At 39.4% G+C, this 25,886-nt stretch overlaps 1 protein-coding gene across 37 annotated transcripts in view; it reads left to right on the top strand.

Moving 5' to 3' along the window:
• Nucleotides 1-25,886, top strand: part of DIP2A (disco interacting protein 2 homolog A) — a 130,545-nt gene that overhangs the window by 30,154 nt on the left and 74,505 nt on the right. For 15 of the 37 annotated variants that reach the window (XR_011533984.1, XR_011533983.1, XM_070597736.1 and 12 more), the window contains 5 exons: nucleotides 5,937-6,008; nucleotides 11,403-11,522; nucleotides 15,611-15,730; nucleotides 17,174-17,383; nucleotides 21,138-21,266. Coding sequence is in view for 34 of the 37 variants with exons in the window: in XM_070597736.1 (XP_070453837.1) it covers nucleotides 5,937-6,008; nucleotides 11,403-11,522; nucleotides 15,611-15,730; nucleotides 17,174-17,383; nucleotides 21,138-21,266 (651 nt within the window). In the remaining 3 variants the exon portion in view is untranslated. Of the gene's footprint in view, nucleotides 1-5,936; nucleotides 6,009-11,402; nucleotides 11,523-15,610; nucleotides 15,731-17,173; nucleotides 17,384-21,134; nucleotides 21,267-25,886 lie in introns of all 37 variants that reach the window. The other 22 variants (XR_011533982.1, XM_070597735.1, XM_070597737.1 and 19 more) reach the window with 6 other exon arrangements.

The raw sequence follows: 25,886 nt of genomic DNA on the forward strand, positions 1-25,886 counted from the left end.
AATAGAAACCCATGTAAATATAGTCAACTGATCTTTGACAAAGAAGCAAAGGCAATACAGTAGGGCAAAGATGGTTTTTCCAACAAATGGTGGTGGAGCAACTGATCCATGTGCAAAAAAAATGAATCTAATTGCAGACTTTATACCTTTCGCAAAAATTAATTCAAAATGGATCACAAGCTTAAATGTAAAATGCAAAACTATGAAAATCCTAGAAGATAGCGTAAAGGAAAACGTAGGTGATCTTGGATTTGGCAATGACTTTTTAAGATACACCACCAAAGGCATGATCCATGAAAGAAATAATTGGTAAGCTAGACTTTGTTAAAATTTAAAACTTCTGCTCTGTGAAAAATAATGTAAAAAAAAAGAGAAGACAAGCCACTGACTGGGAGGAAATATTTGCAAAAGACACATCTGATAAAGGACTCTTACCCAAAATATACAAAGAATTCTTAAAACTCAACAATAAGAAAACAACCTTATGGGCTAAAAACCTTAACAGATACCTCACCAAAGAAAATGCACAGATGGCAAATAAGCATATGCAAAGATACTCCACATCATATGTCATCAAGGAAATGCAAATTAAAACCAACGATGAGATATCACTGTTCACCTATTAGAATACCAAAATCCAGAACACTGACAGCACCAAATGCTGGCGAGGATGTGAAGCAACAGAAACTCTCATTCATTGCTGGTGGGATTGCAAAATGGTATGGCCACTTTGAAAGACAATTTGGTAGTTTCTTACTAAACTAAATATACTCTTACCATACAATCCAGCAATCACCCTCCTCGCTATTTCTCCAAAGGAGTTAAAAACATATATCCACACAAAAACCTGCACACAGTTGTTTATAAGAACTTTATCCATAGTTGCCAAAACTTTGAATCAACCAAGATGTCCTTCAGTAGTTGGATGGATAAACTGTGGTCCATCCAGACAATGGAGTATTATTCAGCACTAAAAAGGAATGAGTTATCAAGCTGAGAAAAAACATGGAGGAAACTTAAAAACATATTATTAAGTGAAAGAAGTCAATCTGAAAAGGCTACTGTATGATTCTAACTATATGACATTCTGGAAAATTATGGAGACAGTGAAAATGTCAGTGGTTGCCACGGATTGGGGGATGGAGGGAAGGCTGAATAGGCAGAGCACAGAGGATTTTTAGGGCAGTGAAAATACCCTGTATGGTATCATAATGATGGATATATGTCATTATGCATTTGTCCAAACCTGTAGACTGTACACCACCAAGAGTGAACCATAATTAAACTATGGACTTTGGGTTGTTATGATGTGTCAGTGTTGTTCATCAATTGTAACAAATATATCACTCTGTTGATAAATGTTGACAATGGAGGAGGCTTTGCATGTGTGGGGGTAGAGAATGTATGGAATTCTCTGTACCTTGACTTCAGTTTTGCCCTAAAGCTTAAACTGCTCTAAAATAAATAAATCGTCTTAATTTAAAAAGTAGAACACAGCAGGGGCTGGCCCCGTGGCTGAGTGGTTAAGTTCGCGTGCTCCGCTGCAGGCGGCCCAGTGTTTCGTGGGTTCGAATCCTGGGCGCGGACATGGCACTGCTCGTCAGACCACACTGAGGCAGCATCCCACATGCCACAACTAGAGGAACCCACAACGAAGAATTCACAACTATGTACCGGGGGGCTTTGGGGAGAAAAAGGAAAAAAAAAAAAAAAAAGTAGAATACAGCAAAAGATAGAAGAAAAAACTCAACCTTTTGGAAAATAAATCTGTAAGCCCACATGTTTTCACTGATAAATTTTATCAGACACTTAAAAAAGAAATAACACCAATTTTATATAGTCTCTCCCATATGTGTTTGTTTACTTATTTATTTATTTTATTTTATTTGTTTATTTTGGAAGATTCAATCTGAGCTCACATCCATTGGCAATCCTTCTCTTTTTTTACTTGAGGAAGATTATCCCTGAGCAAACATTTGTGCCAGTCTCGCTCCATTTTTTGTATGTGAGATGCTTCTACAGCATGGCAAATGAGTGGAGTAGGTCCACATCTGAGATCTGAACCCGCAAATCTGGGCCACCGAAGCAGTGCACATGGATCTTTAATCACTTGGCCACAGAGCTTGCCCCCACCCCATATACTTTTTTAACTGTTTATTTTGAAATAATTTTAGTCACATAAGAAGTTGCAAAACTAGTATGTAGAATTCATTCAGTTTCCTGCAATAACATCTTACATAATCATAGTACATTATCAAACCATCTTCCATATATTCTTAATTACAAAGGACTATGTGATTATTGTGATAAAAAATTTAAAGAGTTCAAAAGTGTATTGGGGTCAGCCCAGTGGTGTAGTGGTTAAGTTTTCATGCTCCACTTTGGCGGCCCAGGGTTCGTGGGTTTGGATCACAGGCGTGGACCTACACACTGCTCATCAAGCCATGCTGTGGCAGCATCCCACATACAAAATAGAGGAGGATTGGCATGGATGTTAGCTCAAGCAAAAAGAGGAAGATTGGCAACAGATGTTAGCTCAGGGCCAATCTTCCTCATCCCACCCCCAAAGTAAAACAGGAAAAAAAAATGTGGGGGGCTGGCCCAGTGGCCAAGTGGTTAAAGTTATGCACACTCTGCTTTGGCAGCCTGGGTTTGCAGGTTCAGATCCCAGGTGTGGACCTACTCCACTCATCAGCCATGCTACAGAGGCATCCCACATACAAAATAGAGGAAGACCAGCACAGATGTTAGCTCAAAGCTAATCTTCCTCAAGCAGAAAAAGAGGAAGATTGGCAATAGATGTTAGCTCAGGGAAAATCTTCCTCACCAAAAAAAAAAAAAAAAACCTAAAACAAAAACCCAAAAACGTATGAAGTAAAAAATGAAATCTATCTCACTCACCCCACACTAAATAAATAAATCACTGTTAATTTGTTGGGCAGCCCTCCAGACGTTTTCTGCACACACAGAAATATACACACCTACATGCATATAAATATAGTTTTATTTATCTATTTTTACCAGAATTAGATCATTCTGTATATACATGGGTTTTCAGCTTAACTCTTTTTACTCAATAGGACATCCTGAATCCATGTAGATTATAAACGCCCCCAACCCACCTCTCAAATAACAGAGTATTTTTTTAGGACCAACAGTATTCTATAGTAATGATATATGGCAGTGTATTTACTTCTTTCTTCTTTTTTGATGGAAAATTAGGTTGTCTCCCATTATTTGCTGTTATACGTAATGTATCCTGCCTATCCTTGTTCCTGTGATCTTAAGGAGTTGCTGAGTGTTTTTGAGAATAGGTTTTTAGAAATTATGTTGCTGAGTTAGGGACTTGGAGATGTTATTTGGGATTTTGCATCTGTAATCCCAAGTGACTTTGGTTGCGGCAGTGGAGGTCAACTACACATTGAACCCCCACCTAAAGGGCTAGTAAGAACTAGCCTGCTAGCTCACAGACCATTAGGGAAGCATGTTCCGAGGATGGGCTGTGGTGTTTTTCCAAATTCTCGCAGGTGCCTGGGTACTCGGCCAGGGGAGAGCTCCACCTTATCTGAGACTCCCTCTGGCTGTCAGGTGAGGGTTACCTGAGTTCTGTACAGTGGATTGGGGAGCCTGGTTCTGCTGTTTGTCTCTTTAGTGTTTAATGAGCTTGGGGTCAGAAAACTTGGATTCGAGTCCCTTTATTAGCTTATTAGTTTTGTATCTGGATTCTATTTTGAAATTCTACCTTGCTCTCTGTGCGGGTGGAAGCTTTGTTTTCAATGGTGTGTTGGGTTAGCCTCTAAGCTAGATACGTGAAAATATGGTAACTGATTACACATGAAAATGTGTAGCTGGTTATGTTCAATTGGTTCAGTAAAAAAAAGTGAGACAGCTTTTGGGATATCATGAACATCAGACAGGGAGTTAGCATGTTTCATTTCTGATTGCTCTTTTGGTACCTTCACCATATCAATGTTCATTTGAAATGGGAAGGTAAGAAGGAACTCTTTCTAGGAAATGAATACCTAATTTTTAAATATCCTGGAAAATCAAATGCTCTGCTTTTCAATAAGGGTTTATCAGTTTTAGTTTAGTGTAGCAATATTTAATTTTCATTTAAATTTGTCTCAATTATGTATTTTCGTATATCCCAGAGGAAACAATTTTTTTTTAGCAGATATTGCTTTAAAGAATACATGTGCTTTAAAGTTGTTCACAAGTTGAAGCTTAATAAATGAAACAAAAAATCATATCCTAGATCCGATTGGGTGTGTGAATGTCTAGAGAGTGGGTAAGATGAGGACGACACACCCCAAGGGCCACTGCAGTCAGCAGTGGATTAGGTATCCTCACTGCATCACGGATGGGTTGATCTTAAAAATTCAGTGCTTGGTGAAAAAAAATAGACGATAGCGTGAGATTTATAATGTAATGTTATTCAGGTAAAGTAAAAATACATGGACACAAAGCAGTATACATTCTGCAGAACATAGTCAAATTAAAAGTCACTAAATGCAATAGAATAGTGTCCTGTGGGGGTGGCGGGGAAATAAGGTGGGGACAGAGGGATAAATAAAGGAAAGGATAGATGAGACTGAATGAGAGAGGCTCTGTGGGGAGGGGCCTGACTGAACGAGCTGTTGTCAAAGTGGAAGCTCTGTGCAGAGGGCAGGTGCTTGAGGCCACCAGCACTGTGTGGTAGCCTGGCCTGGACCCAAAGCAACTCATGCTTGGCTGGCAGGAGGACCCACTGCTTCCCTGACCTCAGACTCCTCTTCTCTAGGATGGCATATTAATGCCTACCCAGAGACTTTCTGTGAGGCTTAATTTAGATGTCAGGCATTCAAAGGTGTTGGCTGTTTCACACAACAAATGCTGCAGTCAAGTTTATCTAAAGGAAATACTTGGTGAAGCACTCAACAAGTGATAGCAGCCTGTATCTTCTGATTGCCAGCAGCTTGACCCTTTGCTTATTTGTTTGGGGTGAGGGAGAGGGGAGAGTGGGGAGGGGGTGAGGAGGGCTTGCAAAACACTGAAAGCTTTCTGTTGAACACGGTTCACCCAAGGAGCAAGCTACTAGTGGGAATTGTAATATGTATTTTCAGTCTAAATAAAGTCTCCAAAACACGACAGATCACTGTGAGCACTCGGAGCTCTGTCTAGAAACCAAATGATGTCCTTAGATGGAGAAGTATTTCCTTGAAGATACATTTCCTATCTTGTTCCTAGATGGTTTAATTAGTTTTTAGGCTGTTCTTTATGATAATTTATCAGGACACCTGTCCTTTTTCCTGAGTCTTTGCCCAGGGACACTGCATGGGCTGCTAGGGCTCTTTTTCTGTGGGTCCCTTACACAGTGGTTCCACAACTTGACCCTGCACAGGAATCATGTAGGGATCTTGGTGAAATGAAGATTCAGACTCTGTCAGTCTGGAGAATGGCCTCAGAGTCTGCATTTTTGCCAAGCTCCTCAGGGATGCTGATCACAGTTGTTAAACATTGAAGTGTTATTTCCATACAGTAAAATTACCCTTTCTGGTATGCAGTTCTGTAAGTTTTTAACAAATGCATACAATTCTAGAACACCACCACAATTAAAACATAGAACAGCTTCATTACCCCCCAGAATTCCCTTGTACCCCTTCATGGTCTGCCCTTCCCTCACTTCCATTTTGAAGGGACTCACTAGCCTTTGAGTCTGGCTTCTTTCACTTAGCAATAGGCATATCAGATCTATGCAAATTGTTGTTTAGATCAATAGTTTGTTCCTTTTTACTGGTGAATAGTATGCCACTGTATGGATGCATCATAGTTTGTTTATCCAGTCACCAGTTGAAGGACATTAGTCTTTCCAGTTTTTCCATTATGAATTAATTTTTAATTCAAAAATTTTGAAACATTAGAAGAAATTTAATTCTCTTTTTCCATTGTTGTTTTAGGTGACATCACTCAAAAAGGATATGAAAAGAAAAGGGCAAAGCTTCTTGCACGTTATATACCACTTATTCAAGGTAAGGTCAACACACTCAAGTGTTTTGTAACAATTATATTGTCTCATAAAACTTGATTAAAAATTGATTGTAGAGTTTAACATTTGTATGTTTCATATTTTATTAAGAAGGATTGGGCAAATGATGTGTCTAATATTAAATAATAAAATCCAAAGGCATAGTTTATAATTTAAAGCTCTGGTTTGGTATAGATCTCATTCCCAAATAGGATTTATTTTATTTTTGTCATTATAGAACATGATTATTTTTATAATTATTGTAAGGAACATTGCCTTACTTAGGTTAAGAACAAATATTGTAGAGATGTCAGTTCTTCCCTTCGTAGATTGATCTGTAGAGTCAGCACATTCATCATTTCAACAGATTTTTTTGTATGTGTGGACTTTAACCAGCTAATTCTAAAATTTATATGCAAGTTTAAAGGGCCAAGAGATTCAAAATATGCTGAAAAAAGAACGAGGATTTGGGGGCCAGCCCAGTGGTGCATTGGTTAAGTTCGCACGTTCCGCTTCTCAGAGGCCCAGGGTTTGCCAGTTCAGATCCCAGGTGCGGACATGGCACTGTTTGGCGGGCCATGCTGTGGTAGCCGTCCCATGTATAAAGTGGAGGAAGATGGGCACAGATGTTAGCTCAGGGCCAGTCTTCCTCAGCAAAAAGAAGAGAATTGGCAGTAGTTAGCTCCAGGCTAATCTTCCTCAAAAAAAAAGAACGAGGATTTACCGTACCAGCATATGAAGAATTAACATCAAGCTATCATCATTAAGACATCATGGTTTTGGGGCAAGAGTAGACAGCTAGATTAGCAGAGGACATAGAGCCCAGACACAGATGCACACATGTGGAGACTGGGCTTAGTAGAGGCGACATTGCAGGTTATTGTGCTGGCATAGTTCCTTATCTGTATGTAAGACACACAACATTGGACCCAGAAACCAGTTCCAGGTGTATCAAAGGCCTAAATGTGAAAGGCAAAAACCAAAGCACCTTGAGAAGATCATAGAGGAAAACTATCACCATCTTGAGATAGGATTTAAGTCACTAAAGTACCAAGCTGCAACCATAAAGAAAAAGATTGGTAAACTAGACTACATTAAAATTAAGAATTCCTTGTTATCAGAAGTCACCATAAAGAGATTAAAGTGAATCCACACAATGGGACAAGATAACAGAGAACTGGAAAAGAACATAGAAAACAGCACCGTCCAAGAGAACTGCCTGTGATAATGGAGATGTTCTGTAGCTCCGTTGTTCAGTGTAGTAACCACTAACCACATATGGCTGTTGAGCACTTGAAATGTGGCTAGTGTGATGGAGAGACTGAATTTTTGATTTAATTTTAATTAATTTAAACTTAAATAGCCAGAAAGTTCTCCAACATGATAAAAGTCCAGCAGAAAAATGGGCTAAAGACTTGAATAAGTATTTCATAAGAGGAAATTCTGATAGCTAACAAGCAAACAAAAAGATGCTTAATCTCAGTAGTAATCAGAGAAATGCAAATTAAAGCTATAACCTACCTCGGGGTGTTGGAGAGGATTCAGACAGTGGGGAATGTGGACAGCTGGGGCAGTTGAAGAGGTGCAGAGGTGACAGCAGTTCTCCTTCAGGTGCTTGCACGCCCTTGAGAAATTCTGTACGTTTGCACCTTATACCTGCCCTGCGCACAGAAATGTTCATTATATCCCTCAACAGCCAAGATCTCAAACGTCCATCAGCAGAATCCATACAGTGGAAATTCATACAGTAGAAATCTTTACAGGGGAATCCGTATAGGGGAATCTGTCCAGAGGAATCCATACAGTGGAAATCTGTACAATGAAAATCCATACAGGGAGATCCAAACAGTGGAAACCTAAAGACCAACATGTGTCTGCAAGGACAAATCTCATAAACATCATGAGGCATGAAAGAAACAATTACAAATGAATATAGCCAAGATAAGTTTAAAAACATGCCAAACTGCACTGTTTAGAAACCCATATGTAGCCGGTAAAGAAAGACAAGGGGCTGGTTTTCACTGACGTCAGCACGCTGTCTCCTTGTGGGGTGAGATTGGAGGGGCCAGGGGGCTCCTAAGGCACTTGAGTGTTCAAGCTTAGTAGTGTCGTTGTTACCTTGATTCTTTTCTGTGTAGTAATTCGTAAACCATACACATGCTTTATACTGCTTGTATCGGTATGATATATTTTATAATAAATCAACAAAAAGAATATTAAGAAGACTCTTTATATACTGACATTCATTCATCCAAAATAAACCAAAAACAAACTGAGTAAAATTGGAATTGGAGGAAACTACTGAAACGTCTTGAAGCCCATTTGCCAAACATGAACAGCAACTGTCAACCATGCTCTGCAGCATTTCTCTTCCAAGGGTGACGAGACAGGTGTGTTCACTGTGCCTGCTCCTGCACCACTTAATTCTGGTGGCTGCTGCCAATGCAACGAGACGAGACGACGACGAAGGATGAGTAGTGAGACAAAAGACAGCCATCTTCACTTATGGAAGGCATTATTTTATACCTTGAAAGCTCAGGTGACGGCTTACTTACTATTAGAATTAGTAAGAGTTTTTGGTTTATAGAAGACAAATATGCAAGAAATATGCAAGCTTTTCTCTGGCAATATTTCTATTAATGAAAAAACTCTTATTCACGATGATAATAAACTGTCAAACGCTTATTAATACATTTAGCAAGAAAGCCACAGAACCTGCATTTGGATTATAAAATCTTTTTGAAAGAAATAAGTAAGATTCTAAAATATGAAGAAACATACCAATTTCCTAAATGAAAAAGCTTAATATTATAAAACTGGCAGTTTCCAAATTAATGTGTGAACATAATGTAGTCCAATCTGAATACCTGTGGCAGATTTTCTTCCCAAACCTGGGATTGGAAATAGTAACCCATTTGAAGGAGAAGAGTTCTGAGAGTAGCCAATACGGTTTTGAAAAGAATACTCGTAAGAAAATAAACCTGATTATGTAAACTTCATAGTCACAGCAGGAGGGTGTTGGCAGATGGGGCAGAAGACTTAATCAGTGGAAGGGAAGCGGGTCTAGAAACGATTTAGGAGGATTCGAAGGAGGGAGGATTTATTTACTAACTGATGCCATCCCTCTGGAGGCAACAGGGCTGAGATCCTCTTCCTTTCCACCATTAGTGAACATAAATTGCGGAAGGATTAGAGCTCTAAATATGTTTGTAATTATAAAATACTGTTAAATTCAGGAGGATATTTGAATAACCTTTGAGGTGGGGTTACAAGATAGGAGAGCTGGAATTTAGAATGGAAAAGAAAAGCAAGTATGTTTGGTTCTGTAGAAGTGACCACATTTCACAATGACTGAGCTGCCACTAGCTGGGCCACGGCTCTGGAATGTGTGCATAGTCCAGGGAAGTGTCCCCAGCAGACCAGGGCTTCCTGTGGGTCTTTTAGAGGGACTCATTAGCTGAGTATAATGAATAGAAATTCAAAGAAGAGGAAATTTGGGTGGGCAATAAACATTAAATTATGTTCAACTCCACCAGTAGATATGGAAATGCAAATTAAAGTGAATCATTTTTCTCCTATCAGATTGGCAAAATTCTAAAACTTTTTATAGCATCAATGCTGCCAAGGATGTGGGGAAGTGACGCTTTTCTACATTGCTCGTGGGAGTGCGAATCACTCTAACCTTTTTGGAAAGTTATCTCTTGATATCACTTAAAACTAAAAATATACCTTTCCTTTTATCCAGTAATTTCAGATTGGCTTTTGTATCTTTGTTGAATAAATGAATCCATCTCAAAGAATAAAGGCACCCATATTTTGGAAATTAAGTGTAAGGATGTCCATGTGCATATATATTACTTTGCAACATGCCTGTTTATAATCCACAATGAATAAGATTCTATGTATTCTCCATTATGAACTTTAAAGTAGTTCTATCCAGTCGCAAGAAACAAAAAGCCAATAGCAGTACTGATCAGTATTGCTCTAAGCATGTATGTGTATACGTGCATATATGCTCAAATTTTGAAGAGCTAAACATTGATTTCCAGACAGAGTGTTCTCATTCTCTAGTGCTACATAACTAACCACCCCAAAATGAGGTACTTCAAACAACAGTGACAGTATGTGTTCTGCTCACAAATCTGCAGTTTAGCCAGGCACCGTGGGTAGCTCCTCCCTGTCTGTGGAGCCAGAGCCCGTGTCCTGTGCGGGCTCCTCAACACAGTTGTGGCGTTGGTGCTGGGAGACTCAGGCAGCCTAGAGCTGGGCTCCTGGGCTGCCTCTGTCCTCTCACATGTCCTCTCAGTGTGTTGTCACAGAGAGCAAGGTGGGAACTGTGTTGCATTTCATGACCAGCCTTGGAAGCCACACCACGTCACTTCTGCCACATTGTGTCCGCCAGCAGTCAATGACCCACTGGGTTCGAGGTGGGGGTAGACAGCCTCTTTTCACGGAGTGATGAGGGCTGGAGAAGCCAGTAGGGCTGAAATCCCTGCTGGCCAATCTTATGAGACATCTTGAAACAAAGGCTAAAGTTAAACAGATTGTTTTGATGAAGCACAGCTGAAGGCTTTGATTTGTGTCAGCAAATTAGGACTCAACACCAGGGATTCTCTTTGATGACCCTGCATGCTTGTACCCTGTTCCCTTACTCACCACCCGTTGTCCTGAGGGCCTGTGTGGTCAGGGGCTGTGGATATGAGAGCCGGCGGCCTGGCGACAGAGTGTGCAGAGCCATCCGCAGGTGGGTTTGGAGACAGCACTCAGGCATGCAGGCCGAGGCAGTGGGGCCTGATCTCAGCACTCTGCTCTACAGTTGTCCTTGTTATCTATGCCTCTCATGTCTTTTTCTCCACCGTTCCCCTTCTTTTCTGCCTGTGTCTAAGGGTGACTGGTGACCCCCTAGTGATTGCTTGTGGGCTGTTTCTCACTGAGTTTGCTAACACCATGGACAGTGCCAGGAAAAGGGGCAGGGCCATTTCCGATTCAGGAAATATTTATGATGCAGAAATGCACTTTCAAAGGACCTTCCCTAGAGAGTCTGCCCCGAGTGGCTGCCTGTTGTGCTGATGGGGCCTGTGATGGCTCTGTGATGGTCACCCTTCTTGTGGATGGTGGAGAAGAGATGGTGGATGGAGGCAGGGCTGGGCTGGGCCAGGCGCTGTGGGGAGAAAGAGAGCTCAAAGAGGACATCCACAGCTCTATCTCTGACTTCTAGACTCGGGTCTTCTGGGCTTCGAGGGCCACCACAGGGTACATACGCTTGGATCATTGTTTTTGGTACATGTATGCTGTGTAGCAACATATAAGAAGTTGTTTGTGCTGTTTTAAATGGATTTTTCCATAATTGGAAAAGCAAGTTGTTTAAATAAGAAATTCCTATAAAATTGTGTTTCAGGAGTAGATCCATCTCTACAAGCTGAGAATAGGATCCCTGGGCCCTCACAAACCACGACCACAGTGCCCAAACAGCAGAAGCCTCGGCCCACCAACTCACGGGATGAGCGCTTCCGGTCAGGTAGGGACCAGAGAGGGGGTAGACCTCAACTTTTGGACTCTAAGTCTTCCGGTTTTTTCTTTGCTAAAAATGTCTACTGAAGAAATTATCTTCTCTTGAACGATAATGTACCATATCATCATATTCTCCAAGAAAAAATTTAACCTTAATATAACTACAGTATGTTTGAATGTAACCTGTAGTGTAAGTGCTCTCTTCTTGGGGGATGCCTATAAAAGTCTCTGGAGAAATCTTCCTTCCCCCCGATTAGAATAATTTCTTTGGACATTTTTTTTCCATTTTTTTGCCTAGAACTTTGGGGTTGGTATAAGTAATTTTTGTACAGTATGGAGCAGCTTTACTACCATAGATGTTTTAGTATTTTTTGTTTTTCTAATTTTGAAGATTTCCTTCTAATTAGTTTTCTGCCATTCTGTCAGTGCTTTTATCAACGTTTAAATTTGTCTCTGATATTTTATTTAAATTATCAGAATACCCATGGGAAGAATTCATGTTTTAAATTACTAGGTTACATATCAACAACTTTGGAGCACTCTATTTCACCTGTTTAATAACATTTTCACCATTGTGTGATTGTATATTTCCTTTATATTTAAGCTCTTTTGATAAGCCTTTTTTTTTATAAAGAAAAACTTTCAACAGAGATAAAGAAATGGCCATTTTGTTTTAGGAATATCCAAAAAGGATGTTAAGATTTTAGATGTTATGTCAACATGGGAGTGTGATGAACTGATTTGAGAAATTTTTGATCAGATAATTTCTTACCAATTTAATACACATTTAAAAAACTTTGTCACACTGATAATAGTTTCTTTTCTGATTATATAAATAATACATGTAATATAAAATATTACACCAAGTTTAAGGACACCTGAACTCTCTGAGTCCTGAGACAACCACCATGAGCATTTCACTGAGCACCATCTTTTTCAGCCCTCAACGCAAAAACACACACTTGCGTGTATTTGTTCCATGAGTGGGATCACATAAAAAGTTTCCCTCCCCTCCCTTCCTGTCTTGCTCTTTTCCTTACTCCCCATCCTCCTCCAATCCATTTCCATGTAACCCGTGTTAACAAGCTGCTTCTGCCCTTGTGAACTTTATTCTAGTTCTAATTCTTTATTTTATGAACACAGACCATTATCATAAATACAGTTTGCTAATATTTTCTCCTAGGCTTTATCTTGTCTTTGCATTCTCTTCAAGTGACTTTTGAAGAGCAGAGGTTTTAATTTTAATGAAGTCCAACGTATCAATTTTTTTTAATGCATAGTGCTTTTGTTCTTGTATCTGAGAAATCTTCACCTAACCCAAAGTCACAAAGATTCTCACCTGTGTCTTCTGTAAGTTTTCTAGTTTTAGGTTTTACCTTAAATAAAATAGGATCTATGATCCATAGTTTAGTTAATTTTAGTATGAGTCCAAGGTGTGGGTCAAAGCTTATTTTTCTGCATATGGATATCTGGTTGTCCCCCACCATTTGTGAGGAATACATTGCCTTTGCTCCTTTGTCTGAAAGCAATTGCACATATATGTGTGATTCTATTTCTGGACTCTATTCTGATCTATTGATGTAATTGTCTTTATGACAAAACCATGCTCTCTTAATGATTGTAGCTTAGTAATAATTGTTGAAATCAGTATTGTCATTCCACCAAGTTTGTTTTTTATCACTGTTCCCTGGTGTGTAATGTGTCTTTTTTTCCTCTGGCACTTTTAAGATTTTTCTCTTTATAACTGGTTAAGAGTGATTTGATTAGGATGTGCCTTGGCATGGTTTTCTTTATGTTTCTTATGCTTGGTGTTTGTTGAGCTTCTTGGATCTGTTGGTTTATATCTTATTGTGTTGATATTGTCTAGATTTTTAGTTCTGGGTGTTTTTAATCTTTTTGTATGTTTTTATTTGTTTCTAAGACAGCAATAAAGTTTAAAGTGTGTGCTCACAGTCACTGCCATATCTGTTGCTGTTGCTCTTGGATTTGTCTCTCTCTCTCGAGCACCTTCCTCCATGAGTGTTTCAGTTGTATGCCTGGGAATATTTTTATTAGACCTTCATGTTCAAGTGATAATTTGGCTGGATACAAAATTCTGGGTTCAACACTTTTCTTCTGACTATGTTGCCTACTTGCATCTAGTGGTTACTATTGAGTTATATCAAGTCTATTTCTTGATCCTTCAAGATGATTTACCCTTTCTCTCTGGAAGCTTTTAGAATTGTCTTATTGTCTTTGATGTTGGCAGATTTTATTTTAATACATCTAGATGTGAATTTTTCATTTTTCCTGACTAGCACCCTATGAACCATTTCACTGTAAGTTTTCTAAATGTTTTAAAAACATTTTGTTGGAGAAAAATTTAAACATGTACAAAAGTGGACTTAATAATGTAATAACCCCTCTGGATTCATCATCCACAGCTCCCAAGCGTGCTCAGTCTTGTACTCATTCATCTTCACCCACCTACTTCCTCTCTTCCCATATGATTTTGAAGCAAATCTCAGAGATTGTGTTATTTCATTTAGTTGTGATAATATTCCTGGTCTCTGTATCTGAAAAGAATGTATGTTCCTCTAAAAGATAATGTTATTATCACAAAATAAACAATAATTCCTTAATATCAAATATCCACATGTTTGTATGGCTTTTTAAAAAGTTTATTTGGACCCAGGATCCAAATAAGATGTATATATCACTAATGGTTGATAGGTGTTTTTACTGTTTCTTAATTCATGGATTCCCTCCCTCCAGTCTGTGGAAGAACCTGGGCTATGTGTCTGATGGCTCCTCTATGATGTAGTCCTCAGCTCCTCAGCTTCCTAGGCTCCATGAGGGTCAGGTGAGGGTTTTCAGTTGTTCATAAGACTTCTTCAGAGATGGGACTGTGTTCTTCCATCAAGAGGCACAGTACGCCTGATTCTCTTCCTTGGGGTGCTGGCAGCCAGTGACACTCAGTTCCTCGATCTGTTAATTCATTAAGGTTGCAAAATGGTGAAATGGATTCTGTCATCCGTCCTCATTCATACTGCTGTCAAGGGAAACTTCTCCTCACTTACTACAGGAGATCCAGGATAAATGCTCAATTCTTTTCATTTATTTACTCCTTTCCAAAATAATGGGTTGGGTCACTGGCATCCTTTCATGGCAGCCAATTGATTTTGCTTCCTCTTTTCCTTCCTTTTTCTTTTATCTTGTTTTTTAGTATCACATTTGATATTCAATCCACTCTAGCACTTATCCGTATTGAGATTCAAACTGTGTCATCCTTAGCCTTTGCAAATGTCTTCCACTCAGCTCCACAGCCTTTGTGTTGTTTGATCCTGTCCTCATTGGCTGTTAGGATAAGATGTTCTAGGCTCATCTGTGCATCTCCTGCCCCGGGCCTAGAATCTGCCATTTCTCAGAGTCCTTTTAGTAAGGATGGAATTTTAAGACTACAGTCTACATACTAGGGATAGTCCTTGCTGTTGGGCTGACTGTTGTTTCTAGACATTTTCGGTGGATAGAGGTAAGACATTCTGTTTAAAGACAAAGTACCACATGCGTCCATACTGATATTTTCCATTCTGATTCAGGACTGCAGAGTTTTCGTCCCTTCTTTTACCTGCATTTGTAGCTCTTCTCTCTTTCCTGAGTGTCTGGGTTCCCAGGGATGATAGAATCACACTATCACGCCACTCTTCATTTGTGCTACAAACATTGCAGTGTGACGGTGGCCTCACTACCACAAACAGTGTGACAAGGGTTTAAATTTCTTATGCAGTTCTTTTTGTCTTGAGTAGATATCTCTAGAGGAACAGGTTAAACAGTCTAACTGCAGTGTTTTAAGTCATTTGGAATAGTTCATGCCAACAACTAGAGACACATTTAGGTTCATTTTATTTTCAATTTGGGGGATTTCTTTTTTATTTAGTTTTGATTTATAACTATGAAAATATTTACATGGTTCCAAAGTCAAATCTGCAAACAAAGGGATATTTAAAGAAATGTTCCTTTTGTACTCAATGAAAACAAATAAAAACAGGAAGTTCAATTTTATTACTTTGTAACCAGTCTTATGAAAAGTATTTTACTGCTGTTGTTTCTGTGTAGATGTTCACACTGAAGCCGTGCAAGCAGCTTTGGCCAAGTACAAAGAAAGGAAGATGCCTATGCCTTCGAAAAGACGTTCTGTTCTTGTGCATTCGTCTGTGGAAACCTACACCCCTCCAGGTAATGATAAACAATCTCAGGAATGGGTTATGTGGGTGTTTCACAAGCCTGATGTCCTAACATTTGTTTCCCATTGAGTTGGAATATCCTTCTGACCTGTGGTGAGAATTTGGAAAAATTGAAGGTTAAGACTGTTTGTATATGTGCAATATTCCTTACCTGAAAATCCGTAGTCTACATGGTATGACTCTTACCCACAGGGATACTTGCTTTCTACAGATTTCAATTTTTTATTGAGGTGCTATTTGTGTCTTTTAGTAAAGAGAAGAACCTCAAATAAGTGCCTAGTAGAATGCTAAAGTTCCCTGAATTCACGATTTTAAAATTGTTCTCATCTTATTAACTATTATTTACTGTGTTGTTACCAGGCTTTAAATGGGAAAGTATAAGGCTATTTGGAGGGTTTTTTGATTTATTTTGTTATTATTGTTTTGTTGATGTTACCATTAGAAATGAAGATTTATATGGAGCTTCTCTTCACCAGTAATGTGTTTTAATAAACTACACAAGATGTTGATAGTGTTTAGCGACTGCGTTATCTGTGCACTTAACTACTGTTGCCCAACTTATTATTTAAGTCATGAAACTGGTGACATTAGTTTTTGGTTTGATGATATAGTAAAAACGAACACACCAGATTCACAAGATAGTTTAGTGGTTTTGATAACGCTTCCTTGCTACAGAAAAAAAGAAGTTTACATTGTTGAAAAAAAATCTTAGAAATGGCTGTCAAGTTATTGTTTTTACTAAATATAACTATAGATACTACCCACTTTTTAAAGAACTTTTTAATAATTGTGAAACCCATAATAAAATGCACAGTTGTACTGACTTAATAGAACCTTAATTCACAGTAAATTTCATTGACTGAGGCTGTTGTATTGGGAAGGAATTCTTTTCAGAGCTCATTCCTGCTTCCCTAACAGGATTCAGGTAGACCCAGCAAGGCCTTGAGGCAGGGCTCTGGGCTGTGGCCCCTGTGGCCACCACTCTGCCCCAGGAGGTGTAGCTTGGCCCTCCCGAGGAATGTCCAGCCGTGTGTGGAGGTGGTGTGGGGCTCAGAGTGGACACTCAGTAGTAATACTGAGTGTTCACTGAGCACTCAACACTTGGGTCTCCTTTGGAACTGGAGACCCCACTGAGGAATGTGCTGAGGCTGGTTAGGAGTTGGGGCTGTCTTTACTGCCAGTGTGTGGTGCCCCGGAAGCTATGTCTTCTGGGGAAGCTGGAGTTGTGAAACCAGTGTCCTGAGTAGGGCCCTTGGATCTTATAGTCGGTCAAATGTAGGCCCTGGTAGGGTGAGGGCAACCACATCTGGGCGCAGCTGTACAAGTGCACAAAGCATGTCCAGTGCAGGCCTGGGCAACCCAGGTGCCAGTGTGGGAACCACCTGCTCATGGACTTGTCCCTACATCATGCCTGTCGTCGTTATTTTAACCACAGACACGTCGTCTGCCTCAGAAGATGAGGGCTCTTTACGGCGACCCGGGCGACTTGCCTCCACTTCGCTCCAGAGCCATTCCAACGTCGAGCCCTGGCTCGACCGGGTCATTCAGGGCTCGTCCACCTCATCCTCTGCATCCTCCACCTCATCTCACCCGGGAGGGAGACCCGCCGCCACGCTCGCAGGCTCTGCGGCCCACGCCCACATAGGTCAGTAACAGCTGCCATGGCCCCTCCAGGACAGGGGTGCCTCTGCGCTCATCAAGACCCACCTTCTCTTTTTCATCTAGAAAAATGTCTTTTTGGTAACAAAAGTAGTTCTTGATGCTTCTGTGGTCTGGCAGTCCCAGATCCTGTGGCTTGTGGGCCTCCCCTGTGGACCCCGAGAAGTGCGCGGAGTTTCTTGATGTCTTGTCTCCTGCTCTGGAGGGGTGGTCTGGCACAGGTGGCAGGTGCAGGGTGCATGGTCAGTTGGATGTGACCGTGGTTGCTCCTGAGAGTTACTCTTGGCCTGTGGCCTCTACACTGTCTCCCTTTGCTCATTGCTTTGTATGCACAGCTGTGGAGCTGTCAGTTGTCCCTGCTCCTGGGCGGTCCCAAGGCAGGGAGCTGGGGCTGTAGCCATGGTCTGGCTTTTCTTCTTCCACATACCGGATTAAACAACTCTTCAACCTGAAAAGAGATGTCAGTGAAAGCTAAATCATGAAGATACGTATATCTTTTCCAAATCATCTAATCCTTGAAATTATATTAAACTTAGAAAGGAAAATATTGCAAACTTGTCGTCATTTGAAATGATATTTTTTAAACAAAAATAGTAGCATAGTTAGTTAGCTGTGTGTGGCTGGCATGCAAAGCCCACATACATTCTCGCACTAGTCCCTTAAAAAAAATGTACTCCTTAGATCGTGCAATCAATATTGTTGAAGCCTCATCTTAACCCCCTCTTTTTTCTAGATATGGATGGAAGACACAACATCAGGTTGATTGTAACTTGCCTGAGATCACACAGCTGGCTTAGTGGTAAAGCCAGGGCTAACACACAGTTTTCTTGATTCTTGTTCATTTTCTTTACTGTCAGTTGCTGTTCTGCTAAAATTGAAATGGTGTACCAGCAGTGCACCCAGGAAGGATGGTGTTTGCAGTGGGGTCCTAGTGAGTGAAACAGTCTTCAGGCAGGCACTGGTGCTGAGCTGCTTTTGTGTAAAATCTTGGTCATTTGGCTGGACTGGGAGTAAATCAGGTGTTTTTAGTAGCCAGCAACTTCTGTCTCAGCGTCCTCTGTGAGCACATCGCTGATGCTCCTCATTTTTTATTTGTTGAGTCAATATACGAAGTCTGCACATTTCTGTTGAGCATTTGTCTTCTGCTGTGATGTAAGTCTTAGGTGAGAACTCATGACTCCTCACTCTGCTTCCTGCACACAGAGAAGCCACCAAGATCCCTAGGGTAACAGGAGAGTCTGGAGGTCGGGCTATCAGGGCTGTGCCAGGCTGCTTGTTTTACAAGAAAAGGACCCTTTGGAAAACAGCCCACCAGATTGTTTTGGTAGCTCTCCTTAGTGTCCTTTGAATGACTAGTGGTTACTGTGCACCTTTCCTCAAGGAGTTTAGAGTGGATAGCTTGAAAAACAGCTTTTGCACTGTTAAATTTTTTCTCTGTTTGTGACGGTGATTTGACTTATTTGAAATACACAGATATTTCTGGTGTGAGAAAAAGTAGTTTTGGATGTTCTTTTACCTTATTTCTGCTTCTTGAAGCTCTGTTGCAGGTGAGACAGTGTAGTAAAGTAAGCAGAACATTTATAGTTTGAGTATATTAGCCATTGCTGAGCTGTTGTAAATGTTGTTTCCTGGTGGGTTAGAAATAAAAGCATATTTAGCATAACAGATTGGCCACAGTTCAAAATGTTTAACCAGACAGCCCTTGACTTTCAGTGGTTCTGGGCTCTTTTAACAAAGCACTTAACCGTAAGGCGTGTTTGAGTTAGGTGTTTTCATTCTCTGAAAGGCTCTGGCTGTAAAGATTTACAAGGTGGGTTTTCACCTCCATGGATGGAGGACTCCCAACTTCTGCAGGTGTGGCTTTGACCATCTCTTCTCCCATCCCACTCGGTTGGCCTCACATACACATTGTGTGATTAATTTAACAGTCTTAACTTGGGCTGTATTTAATACCTTACTGTGGATTGTAGCCTTCATATGCTAGATGTTTGCTGATATGGTTGACTTGAATTTCTAAATCTGAAAATACTCAATTTCCCTCTCTATATTATAATAATCATCTTAGAATTCTTCAGTTTGGGCTAAGGAAGGAAATATAGAAAGAAGAATATATTAGGTAAAAAACTTGAGGTAGAATATATTAGGTAAAGGTAATTTTAAAAATATGTCATTTTCAATTTTGGACTAAGGAAATCAAATATGTAAAACATTTGGACACAAATATAAATACCTATATTTAAAAGCAGTATTTTTAGTTATAGTAGTTCATTTTTATTTTGAATGTAGTTCGTTTATTTTTAAAATAGCTATTTTAAAAAGTGCTTTGTAGTTAAGATTATCATTTATGTCTTTTTTCATGAATACTGTTAAAATCATTTATTCTTTTTGCCAGATTTGGAAGGGTGGAGAGATTTCTTTTTAAACTGAAAGAACTTCGTGATAGGCAGATTTTAAAGTGCATCAACGTTAAGGTTTTTCAAGGGTTGTGAAAACACTGTCTCTAAAGTTAGATTTTTCCAAATAGTGTATTTTGCTATGTAAATAGTGAGTTTGTGTTTTGCTTCCATATAATTTAATCTCTCTACATAAAAAATTCTTAGTTTGCGTTCTGCCTTGGTTATAAAATGATTCCAAATGATTGGAATTTAAAAATTAAACTCTTGGAGGGGCCAGCCTGGTGATGTAGTGGTTAACTTCGTGCACTCCACTTCCGTGGCCTTGGGGCTGCAGGTTTGGACCCTGGGCGTGGATCTAGCACTGCTCATCAAGCCATGCTGTGGTGGCATCCCACATAAAATAGAGGAAGGTTGGCACAGATGTTAGCTCAGCAACAATCTCCCTCAAGCTAAAAGAGGAAGATTTGCAATAGATGTTAGCACAGGGCCAATCTGCATCACCAAAAAAATAAAAAAATAAAAAGAAATAAAGTGTTACGGTGCCGTTTGTGATAGCAGGAATATTCATTAGAAATTAAACAGATTATACAGATCTCTACTGACAGAGACTAATGTTGATTCTTACAAGCGGACAAGTGTCTGCACACAGTGTTATGGTGGGATACGGACATGGTGCCTTTCCAGTGGTAGACCTAATTGTAATGATAATGCTGTAGCAACTTACAGTCAGCCAGTGTTCCCAACAGATAAATGTGCCATACACTGAAAATTAAACACAAAGATGGAAAGAGTGATTTTAAACATTTTCTGTATCTAACAGTTTGTCTTTAAATGTGACATTAATACATTCTGCTCTAAGAACTTGATTATAGTCTCTTAATAATGAGATGTGTTAAACTGGCAGTGGGGGTAGTTTTTATCTCTGTTGATTTATTCTTTGAAGCCAGCATAGGTCTTTTGTCTTCATGACATCCAACATATTTTTTTAGGGAATGGGGGGTAGTTTATAGAAGCCTGGCTATTTTTTTGTAATATAACAAAAAATGGTCCAATAACAATTGATTTTAAATGTCTCTATGCTGTAGTTGGTTGTTCTGGTCTAGATCCCTTTGAGAACTGAACAATGCACACGCACACAGATTTCTACATGCCATGTCTGGGAGTTCATAGTTCACAGGGTCCCAGTGTACGTTGGTCAACTAGAAAAACAAAATCAATCAGAATACTGCATTCCTTGCTTAGAGCTCAGCTAGTGAAGCTTTGGTTGAATGAGGTTGAAATAGCAACTTAATACTCTTTTGAATTAACAGCCACTTTTATTTTGGGTTTGTTTTTCAAAAGCAGATCTGCACTCTGCCCCTCCTGATGTCACCACCGGCCTTGTGGAGCATTCACACTGTGAGCGTCCACAGCTGGCTTCTGTGAGAGGTGTCCCTCGGGGGTACAGCGGGAGCATCCTGGAAACAGCGGGTGGTGAGCATGCCTCTCTCTTTTTCAAACAGCAGAGCACAGGTTCTCTCCTCAGGTACTGAGCTTCGCTTTAGTGGATTTGCTTCAGCAAACCTGAGCCAGTCATCTGTTATAATACTCAGTGCATGTAAACTGAGACCAGTGTGTGCACTGAACATTGCAGAAAGCATCATGTGGAGAAGTAATCAGGAATATCCATGGAATTGGTCAAATGGGGAACATGGAGAGTACGGAGGAAAAGCCTCCAAATTTTAATTGAGTGCAAAGGAGTTTGATCTATAATATTGTAGGAAAACGAGAAGCTGTGGCAAGTTTCTTTGTTTGGACTCAGTGTGGCCACGTGGAGCAGGTCTCCCTGTGAGTGTGCAGCTGGATGCATCAGTAGCGCACTCTCCATCCTCAGCAGCCTGTGAAATCGGCACAACAGCAGTCACGGCTTCTGATGTGCAGGATGGGGATGTCAGCCTGATTTTTATTGTGTCTTCGTTTATACCATTTCCTTTTGGTATAAAGGTATAAGTTTCCAGTGTCTTTATCAAAATCATGTGATGTTTTCTTTCCAGTGTACCAGATTTGAATTGCAGAAAAATCCAGAGGATCTCAGATCTAAGACTTTAACATGTATTTTGATACTTCTAAGTGGTAGCTCAAATTTTGTCAAAGTCTTTCAGCTCCTTGTCCAGGTGCAAAAGGAAAATACTGAGTTAGCACGAAGCAGGCTTTCTCTTGGTTAGATATATTTTTTAAAATTTTATTTATTATTCTTTAAAAAAAATTTAAGAGCTTAGTTGAGGTGTAAGTGACATATAATCAACTGCACATATTTAAAGTGTGCAATTTTATAAATTTAAGACATGTATACACCTGTGAAACCACCCCTATAATATCAAGATGGTGAACACACTCAAACAGTCCTAAAAGATTCCTTGTGCCCCTTTGTAATACCTCCCTTCTGCCCTTTTTGGCTTCCCCTCAGGCACCCACTGATTTACATCCCAACACTAAAGATTAGTTTGTATTTTCTAGAATTTTATATAAATAGAATCATACAGTATTTACTCTTTATTGTCTGGTTTCTGCCACTCTGCATAATTATTTTGAGATTCACTCATGTTTTCATGTGTATCAGTAGTTCATTCCTTTTACTGATGAGTAGTATTTCATTCTATGGATGCACCACAGTCTGTCTATTTACCTATTGATGGATATTTTTGTTGTTTCCAGTTTTGGGCTATTACGAATAAAGCTGCTATGAATATTCTTATACCAGCCTTTGTGTGGATATATACTTGCATTTATTTTGGGTCAATACTAGGAATAGAATGGCTGGCTCATATAGTGGGTTTATGTTTAACTTTTTTAAGAAATTGCCAAACTGATTTCCAAAGTGGTTGTACTGTTTCACATTCCTCATCATTGGTGATGAGAGTTCCATTTCCTCCGCATCCTTTCCAACAGATGGTATTGTCAGTTTTTAAATTTTAACCATCCTAATAGATGTTTAGGGGTATCTCATACGTCATAGTTTTAATTTGCATCTCCCTGATGACTGATGGTGTTGAGCATCTTTTCATTGGTTATATGCCATCAGTATGTCTTTTTAGAAGAATCTGTTCAAATCTTTTGCTTATTTTTTTTATTAAGATTATGATAGTTAACAACCTTGTGAAATTACAGTTGTACATCATTATTAGTCATGTTGTAGGTATACCACTTCACCCCTAGTGCCCTCCCCCCACCCCCCCTTTCCCCTGGTAACAACCGATCAATTCTCTTTGTCTGTATGTTAACTACCACCTATGAGTGGAGTCATACAGAGTTCGTCTTTCTCTGTCTGGCTTATTTCACTCAACATGATACCCTCAAGGTCTATCCATGTTGTTGTGAATGGGATGACTTTGTCCTTTTTTATGGCTGAGTAGTATTCCATTGTATATATATATACCATATCTTCTTTATCCAATCATCAGTTGCTGGGCACTTAGGTTGGTTCCATGACTTGGCTATTGTGAATAATACTGTGATGAACATAGGGGTACCTGGAATTTTTGGAATTGCTGATTTCAGTTTCTTAGGATAGATACCCAGTAGTGGGATGGCTGGGTCATAAGGTATTTCTATTTTTAACTTTTTGAGAAATCTCCATACTGTTTTCCATAGTGGCTGCACCAGTTTACATTCCCACCAACAGTGTATGAGGGTTCCTTTTTCTCCACAGCCTCTCCAACATTTGTCATTCTTGGTCTTGGATATTTTTGCCATTCTAACAGGTGTAAGGTGATACCTTAGTGTAGTTTTGATTTGCATTTACCTGATGATTAGTGATGATGAGCATCTTTGCATGTGTCTATTGGCCATCCGTATATCTTCTTTGGAGAAATGTCTGTTCATGTCCCCTGCCCATTTTGTGATTGGGTTGTTTGATTTTTTGTTGTTGAGCTGTGTGAGTTCTTTATATATTATGGAGAGTAACCCTTTGTTGGATAAATAACTTGTAAATATCTTTTCCCAATTATTGGGCTGTTTTTTTGTTTCAATCCTGTTTTCCCTTGCCTTGAAGAAGCTCTTTTAGTCTGATGAAGTCCCATTTGTTTATTCTTTCTATTGTTTCCCTCATGTGAGGGGTTATGGTGTCTGAAAAGATTCTTTTGAAGCTGATGTCAAAGAGTGTACTGCCTATATTCTCTTCTAGAAGACTTGTTGTTTCAGGCCTAATCTTTAGGTCTTTGATCCATTTTGAGTTTATTTTAGTGAATGGTGAAAAAGAATGGTCGATTTTCATTCTTTTACATGTGGCTGTCCAGTTTTCCCAGCACCACTTGTTGAAGAGACTTTCTTTCCTCCATTGTAGGCCCTCAGCTCCTTTGTCAAAGATTAGCTGTCCATAGATGTGTGGTTTCATTTCTGGGCTTTCAATTCTGTTCCATTGATCTGTGCACCTGTTTTTGTACCAGTACCATGCTGTTTTGATTACTGTAGCTTTGTAATATGTTTTGAAGTCAGGGATTGTGATGCCTCCAGCTTTGTTCTTCTTTCTCAGGATTGCTTTAGCAATTCGGGGTCTTCTGTTGCCCCATATGAATTTTAGGATTCTTTATTCAATTTCTGTAAAGAATGTCATTGGGATTCTGATTGGGATGGCATTGAATCTGTAGATTGCTTTAGGTAGTATGGACATTTTAACTCTGTTTATTCTTCCAATCCATGTGCATGGAATGTCTTTCCATCTCTTTATGTCGTCATCGATCTTGTAGTTTTCGTTGTATAGATCTTTCACTTCCTTGGTTAAATTTATCCCAAGGTATTTTATTCTTTTGGTTGCGATCGTGAATGGGGTTGAGTTCTTGAGATCTTTTTCTGTTAGTTCATTGTTAGCGTATAGAAATGCTACTGATTTATGTATGTTGATTTTATACCCTGCAACTTTGCTGTAGCTGTTGATTGTTTCTAAGAATTTTCCTATGGATTCTTTGGGGTTTTCTATATATAAGATCATGTCGTCTGCAAACAGCGAGAGTTTTACTTCTTCGTTGCCTATTTGGATTCCTTTTATTTCTTTTTCCTGCCGAATTGCTCTGGCCAACACCTCCAGTACTATGTTGAATAAGAGTGGTGAAAGTGGGCACCCTTGTCTTGTTCCTGTTCTGAGAGGGATGGGTTTCAGTCTTTGTCCGTTGAGTATGATGTTGGCTGTGGGTTTGTCATATATGGCCTTTATTATGTTGAGGTACTTTCCTTCTATACCTATTTTATAGAGGATTTTTATCATAAATGTATGTTGGATCTTGTCGAATGCTTTCTCTGCATCTATTGAGATGATCATGTGGTTTTTGTTTCTCATTTTGTTAATGTAGTGAATCACGTTGACTTGTGGATGTTGAACAATCCCTGTGTCCCTGGTATAAATCCCACTTGATCATGGTGTATAATCTTTTTGACGTATTTCTGTATTTGGTTTGTCAAAATTTTTTTGAGGATTTTTGCCTCTATGTTCATCAGTCATATTGGCCTGTAGTTTTCCTTCTTTGTGTTGTTCTTGTCAGGTTTGGGGATCAGGGTGATGTTGGCTTCATAGAATGTATTAGCGAGTGCCCCATCTTCCTCTATTTTCTGGAATAGTTTGAGAAGGATAGGTATTAAATCTTCTTTGAATGTTTGGTGGACTTCTCCAGAGAAGCCGTCTGGTCCTGCAGTCTTATTTTTGGGGAGGTTTTTGATTACTGTTTCTATTTCTTTACTTGTGATTGGTCTATTCAGATTCTCTATTTCTTCCTGATTCAGTTTGGGTAGGTTGTATGAGTCTAGGAATTTATCCATTTCTTCTAGGTTGTTCAATTTGTTGGCGTATAGTTTTTCATAGTATTCTCTTATGATCCTTTGTATTTCTTCGGTATCTGTTGTGATTTCTCCTCTCTCGTTCCTAATTTTATTTATTTGAGACATCTCTTTTTTTTTTCAGTGAGTCTGGCTAAGGGTTTATCGATTTTGTTGATTTTTTCGAAGAACCAACTCTTTGTTTCATTGATCCTTTCTACTGTCTTTTTTGTTTCAATATCATTTATTTCTGCTCTAATTTTTATTATTTCCCTCCTTCTACTGACTTTGGGCTTTGTTTGTTCTTCT

The sequence above is a fragment of the Equus przewalskii genome, chromosome 27 (genome assembly GCF_037783145.1).
Source record: "Equus przewalskii isolate Varuska chromosome 27, EquPr2, whole genome shotgun sequence".
Classification (NCBI taxonomy): Eukaryota; Metazoa; Chordata; class Mammalia; order Perissodactyla; family Equidae; genus Equus; species Equus przewalskii.